At 35.2% G+C, this 7,332-nt stretch overlaps 1 protein-coding gene across 1 annotated transcript; it reads right to left on the bottom strand.

Moving 5' to 3' along the window:
• Nucleotides 1-1,702: 1,702 nt before the first annotated feature.
• On the bottom strand, nt 1,703-2,780 carry LOC150103101 (ganglioside-induced differentiation-associated protein 1-like). Its single transcript, XM_090398165.1, has one exon. It carries the CDS (start codon nt 2,739-2,741, stop codon nt 1,902-1,904), a length of 840 nt encoding a protein of 279 aa, XP_090254291.1. The 5' UTR covers nt 2,742-2,780; the 3' UTR covers nt 1,703-1,901.
• Nucleotides 2,781-7,332: the final 4,552 nt, after the last annotated feature.

The raw sequence follows: 7,332 nt of genomic DNA, 5'->3' as shown, positions 1-7,332 counted from the left end.
AAGTTATGGAACTGTCCCAATACAGATTATACACAGATACGAGTACGGAGATAGTACACTTTGTCATCTGTATAAGTCGGCAAAGCGTACTCGTATCTCCATTTCGGCGAAGGTCACACTCCATATATCTGCATTCATCCTATCAGCAACCACACTAGTTCAAAGAATTTTTTCATTATTATTAACTTTCATGATAATTAACATCTTTGGTAACAAGAACTCATGTGACTAACATTTGCATTCCTAGCCATCACACACACACACACACACACACACACACACACACACACACACACACACACACACACACACACACACACACACACACACACACACACACACACACACACACACACACGTTACTGTTATTAATAATGGAACAATCATAGCCAACATTAATTCTTAAACTTGCATCCTATTATGATTATGATTATAATTGCAGAAGCATCCTTTATTTTATTTTTGTATATAGCACAAAACTTGTTTATGGAAATTTGTAACTATACTTTAAAATGCGAAGCCTCAGACAAATTTTTACAGTAATACGTTTCCTTGTCAAGGCGGAATTCACGCCTTGACAAGGAAATCTTTATTTTATTTTAATTTTTATCACACTTGCAAATTAAATTGCAAACAATAAAAATTCCATGCTAGGCAGCATTTATAATATTCATGGAGTGTTTATATAATACTGGGGATTTTCAGTAGACTAATGCATAACAAGAAGAGCTGTCTCGTTCCAGTCTACCTACAACGCAAACCTGTCGATTTATGCATATTTATATTATTATTATTATTATTATTATTATTATTATTATTATTATTATTATTATTATTATTCCTGACACCTTCAAGGAGTCCGAAGACTCATCACGGGAGGACACCTACAGCTGTCTCAACCACTACACTGAACCTCTACCACGAATCATCTCCATCAACGCCATCTGCCGCTCACCTCCATCACAACTAGTATTTTTTATCTGTAAATTGCGTGTGTTCTGAATGGCCGATTTGTCTGTATGCCGGATGAAAAACCCTAGTTTCCGGGAGAAAAAAACCCTGCTAACTCCGTATAAGATCGGCTAACTCACCTTAGACTGAAATCGTCCAGATAAAGATTCCTCCCGTCGCGACGAGAATCGAACTTATGTATGAACCCTTTATTTTAAATGTCGTCATTTTAGAAATAATTAGTCGCACGAATTTTTTAAATATATAATTTAATTGGTGGCGGCACATTTGAGCCGTCTCTCTTCACTGCGTACCACTTAATTAGTGATAGCCTTGGGCCATCTGTCTCTGATTGGGTACCAGTGGAGATTGAACTGCCCACTCAGTCTCCAAAAGTTAGATAGGGCTAAATGGCCTCGCCTACTCCCGTATATACGGGAATAAAAAAGGCGTTAGTTGATTTTTTTTTTTTTTAAATTTAATTGGTGAATACGAAGCTATCTTAAATCTTGACAAAAAAAATAAAATAAAAATAAATAAAAATAAAATAAAAATAAATAAAATAAAATAAATTCTAAATTTAGAAAAAAACACCTGTAAATTTAGGTAAGTAAGCCTTAGAATTTTATTAATTGATTTCTTGTATACTTTCTGAACAATGATTTTATATTCAAATAGTATATAAAATTTTAAATAAACAGATAATACAAGAATTATCTGTTTATTATACAAGAACAATAATATTTGAATACTATATAAAAATGTTCAATACTTTTTTTATGAAGTTGATCCATAGAAAAAAAGAATAATGAAAATCAATTATCTCAATATTATGTGCTTTTTTTTTTAAAAAAAATACCACATCAACTTCATAGTCATATAATAATAATAATAATAATAATAATAATAATGAAAACATGCAATTTTTCTTATTATAAAGTGTTCACAATTTACTTTTCAAAAGTTTCTGCAAATGCTTCTTTTTGTTGAACTCGGCGGTAATAATCAGCCAAATTAGGTCGTTTATCTAATGCGAAATACTGTTCCCATAGTCCAAGAGCTTTTAATCGTTGCAAGAGAACAGTTAAACATATGTCCATCGCAGTAAAAGTTTTCCCTAATAACCAACTTTCCTCTTTTTGATTTGGATCGATATGAGTCGACAGCCCTAACTGCTTTTCGACTTCGTCTAACACCTTCTCTAATTCGTTAATAGCTTTCATCACTTGATCCGGGTCTTTGCAAGCATTGTAGAATTGTAAAAGACGACCTTTTTTAACTAAGTACTGCTCGGCGAGTTCAGGATATTTAATAGAATATTCATCCAGAACTTTGAATAATATATGAAATCTCTCGGTGCGATCTTTCCTTTCTTCTTCATTTAGCTGCATGCCGACTGTGAGTTCAGGATGAAATATGCAGCCAAAAGTAATAATACCGATTGGGGCATTTTCGAACAGATTTTCCATTTTTACATACTCCTCTCTTTCTCTTGCATTACTTCCTGGAATTAAGTGTTCATTATCTGTGCACTTTTCATCCAAATATTTGATAATAGATAAGGATTCTGCAATTATTTCATTTCCGTCTATAAGTAGAGGTACCTTACCTAATGGATTTAACTTCATATACCAAGGTTCACATTGTTCGCCTTTTTCGATATTTATAATTCGAGATTCAAATGGTATTCCTTTCAATTTTAATGCGAACACTACCCTTCTTGAAAAATATGATGTTAAAGCATGGTATAAAATGAAGGACTTATTTATTTCACTTTGAATAGAAGCCATTACTTACAACTTGTTGAATATTACACGCACAGGACTTACGACACTGTGTTTGTTTGCAGGGGCGTATTCGGAAAAATGCCATCTTTTGGAGAAATATGTTATTAGATTAATATACCGTTTCAATTATTCTATATTTTACAAATTGCCGCCCAATGCAGCTAAATATCCTGTTTAATGTAAGTAGCGCCATCTGATGTATGTAATATGAATAACGTTGTTGTTTAGTGTTTTGTAAAATTTTGCTACTCAATCTATCACTATAGCTGTCAAGTGTAAGGTATTTATTATTAATTATTATTCCTGATTATCACTTCCATGACGTGTCATGTTCTCTGATATTACTAACAACCAAATATGAAATAAACCGTATTTCTTTGCTTTTTAATTTAGTGAAAAAAATCTGCTTTATTATGATTTATTGGAATATACAGTCAGTATAAGCTAAGACCAGTATAAACCGGTGCTATAGTGCTAAATACAAAAACCCTGGAGCCCTACGAAGTTTTATTCACCTCAGGTTCTGTTATCCTACTTCACGCTCCCACGATCCTGTTTTCGAGCTATATAAATTCATTAAAAATGCATAATTTTTAGGCATTTTTTATGCACAAGAAAATTCAGATACATTAATTTTAAGTAATCCGGATTTTAAAAAAAAAAAGTGTGCAGAGCCAACTGGGTGTGCTTTTCTCCCATCATGCTGCTGGGCAGTGTATGCTGAATGTAAATTATAAAATTCTAATACTGAAAAATGGAAATATCATTTTATATAGATGCAAATTATTCCGATAGATGAGACAAAAGGATTGGTTACCTCTAGGTGGCCTAAAAGGCATCCAAGGATGCCGATCAACCTAAATATCGCGCACTTGACTAGGCATTTTACTGCTATCTTGCCTTGGGGGAGACAAAATGGCTAGCTCACTCAGGTATTGATTATTATATTCATAGTTATGCTATGCATCGCTTGATCATAAAAGCCCAAATATTATCAGGCAAGACATTTCTCCGTATTATTAAGTTCCATTTTTTTTTCTCTTTTTATTCAACATAAACATTCCCATACTTTTCGTTATTACTCTAAAGCAATTAATTTGAATAATAGTTCCAAGAAAAGCATGATATAGTCCCACGGTGACCAAACTGCTGCTCGCGAGCGCATGTGGCTCTTCTTAAGTTTTATTGCGGCTCAACTAACAAATGAAAAATATTTATAATTTTTTAAAATTTTCTATTGTTTTTAATTTAATTTTTCAATTAATTACATTGCTGTTCGACAATGTGTTATATTTATATTACGTTGTCAGAAAATTTAAAAAGATACATTAAAAGATACAAAAGAATCAACTGACATTACAGACCAACCACAATTAGCAATTTTTATTCGTTTCGTTCTTGAGGACGGAATGACGCGAGAAGAATTATTAGATTTAATTTTTATTTATTTATTCATATGGAGTTTCCTCCCTTTTCTTCCCCGTCCCTATTGGGTCGAGTTGAGCCCCCTCATGGGGGGGACTAATTATTTATGGCTGTAGATCCGTGTGTGTTTACGGGGCCGGTTTGCCTGTTTGCGGGATGAAAAACCCCAGATAAACGAAAAAAACCTTCTGTCCACGCCCAAGGCCGGCTAACTTGGCTAAGGCTGATAGGTAACTATGGCTCTTGCTGCAAAAACTCTGGCCACCCCTGATATAGTCTATCATACCGAATTAATCAAGGTTGTGCAATCATCGTGACAGTTCTTTCACAAATATAGGACTGTACAATTATGGAAAAAGACAGCAGCAAGAAAGTAGAAGAATGTTGTGCTCACCGCGCTGATCAAAGGTGATGTCAATAACGGAAAAGGACTGGATGAGGTTTTACGATGCATTTAGGGAAATGTGCTAAGGAATTAACTACTTCTAACCTGGCTGTTTAAAGAAAGTTTGGCAGCAGGAAAAGCTTCGGAGGAGTTGAAAGTGTGTAAAGTATAGTTCGCCCACCGATTTGAGGTCCCTCGAAACTACTGCGCATGTCAGAAAAAGAAGAATCCATTCCGATAATAGGGTAATCAGTCTGTCTTCTGGGAGGTAATAATAAACAAACTGAGTTTGTTTATTATTACAGGTCGGAAAATTTAGCTTTTCTTTTACGAACATTGTTGTTTTTAAAGTAACTATTTTGCTTGTATAATTGGAAAAATGTACGTAGAGTGTTAATATGCAAATACTGCGTTCTACATAAAACAATGTCACTTCACTCCATGATAAGTTTCCTTTTCATGGGACTTTTTAAAACAAAATCCGATTTCATGAAGTATTTTCCTTAAAGTTTCTCTTTTCCAAGAAAAATTAATTTTTTCTTTAAGCACAGGAATCAATTTCGGAACAGTTGGCACTCTTTTCTCGAATACATAAAATTCGTGAATAGCTCTTCTTATAACGTCTACATCAAAATCATTCAAGGCTACGGTTTCGATGGTTTTACTCTGGCGCTTTTTTTTTTTTTTAGGAGATTTAAATTTTGGCTTACCTTCACCTTTTGATTCCATAAGAATTCTTTTAATAGTCGACCCCGATACGCCCGCAATTGCACTTGCACGTTTTATGACTCGAGAAAGGGGAACAAGAAGACGGCCTTCTGACGATTCTTTTTCGCAGAATGTCAGCACATTATTCAATATTCTTTTGCAAGAGCTACTGAAACGTGTAACAATAGAACTTGTTGACTGTACTGGATCCATCATACAAATTAATAATAAAAAAATAATGCAAAAAGAGAACAACAAAAATCAAGCTAGTACTAGTACAGCGACAGACAAGAAAGCACGTGATTTCGCATGTTGGCGACCAATTCGTACATCCTTCATTTCTTTCTCCCCTTCAGCATGAATCGACTATTCTTGGCACAAAGCCAAGAAGGGACCTAGAAGTGGTGGGCGAACTATAGTACTGCTACATAATGTTGGTTCCAAAATAGAGATATCACAATTAATGACCAGTCTGTGTTTCTGGGAGTCATAGTAGTGCAGGTCATGAACACTGACCTGGTCTAAACGGCCTCACCTACGCCCTATACGGGAAGAAAAGGCGTTAGCTGATTTATATATATATATATATATATATCCCGGCATGGTAAACCGCAGAACTGTGGTAAACCTTATTTTGGCCAGACGGAAAAATCCATCGAATTGCGCATTGAAGAACATCAAAGCGACATTACATACAACAGGACAAGAGCTAGTTCTCTGTCCGACCATGTTCTGATTTCTAACACTAACGAGGAAAACCCTGTCTATTCAGTTTTATGACACAAATCTAATAATATTTTTTTGCTACGACGAACTAGAAAGAAGAATAGTTGAATCTAAAGAAATCTCCCTTAATCCAATACATCTTAACAACAACCTTAGTTAAAATCTCTCAGAGTGTCATTGTGCTGCCATCAAACTTTGGCGTTCACGAGATCTTGAACGCATGCGCACGCCCAACAATGAGGTTATACAGAGAACAGCTTCAAATATCCAGATGCTAACGCTTTAATATTTACTTTTTTTCACGCTAATGCTTTGTTGTTTAGATTATTATTATTATTATTATTATATAGGTATCTTCATGGAGTCAGAAGACTCATCACGGGAGACCCAAACTATCAAAACAATATCTATCATAACTCTTCTTGAACTCATTTACAGACGAAGCACTCACAACTGGGTCAGGCAATGCATTCCATTCATTCACCACTCTCCAAGCAAAAAATCTAGTTCTCACATCATTCTTAACCACACTTTTCCTTAATTTGCAGGGATGACCTCTTGTTCTTTCATCACTATCACACAGCTGAAAAACCTTTAAGTAATTTAAATGTTTCTATCATATCTCCTCTTCTCTGCCAATCAACCAAACTCTTTAATCCACAAGTTCTCAATCTATCAATGTAGGGAGATTTTTTACACCATTCACCAACTTAGTCACTCTCCTCTGAGCCCTCTCCACCAATTCCTCATCTCCAAGGAATCCAGGCGACCAGACTTGAGCACAGTAATCGAAATGTGGAAGTATCAACGCCTTGTAAAGAGGAATAATAACCTCTTTATCTCTGGATGTTTGTGTGTTCTTCAATAACCTAGTAATCCTATGTAGATTTTTTCCTTTGCAGTTTTCGTTGGTTGTTTCTCTTTATTTTGTGTACCTGAAGAAATCTTCTTAAAGACGAAACTAGTCGTGCTGACTCTATTCGCTGATGAGAGGAACTTTTTCTAACCCTTTCTTTGACCAATTCCCTAGTTAACCGGCAAGCGGGTTTTTTCTCCCCAAAACTCTTTTTTTTCATCCTGTAAAGACAAAAATATTGACCATAGAACAGACAAATAACATACAGTACTGTGTCAGAGAATACGAGATATTGATACCATCAGGGCCGCGCCAACCAGAGAGTGCAAAGGGTGCACCACACCATGGCGGCAACATTGATAGGGCCGCAAGAAACAAAAAAAAAAAAAAAATCAGCTAACGCCTTTTTATTCCCGTATAAACGGGAGTAGGCGAGGCCATTTAGCCCTATCTAACTTTTGGAGACTGAGTGGGCAGTTCAATCTCCACTGGTA

The sequence above is a fragment of the Typopeltis vanoorti genome, chromosome 9 (assembly GCF_054136105.1).
Source record: "Typopeltis vanoorti isolate ZY-2024b chromosome 9, IOZ_Tvanoo_1.0, whole genome shotgun sequence".
NCBI lineage: Eukaryota > Metazoa > Arthropoda > Arachnida > Uropygi > Thelyphonidae > Typopeltis > Typopeltis vanoorti.
This window is presented reverse-complemented; position numbering and strand designations above follow the sequence as displayed.

Bases quoted from the DNA above. Each gene is read 5' to 3' on its own strand.
- LOC150103101 (XM_090398165.1), bottom strand. From the start codon at position 2,741: ATGGCTTCTATTCAAAGTGAAATAAATAAGTCCTTCATTTTATACCAT.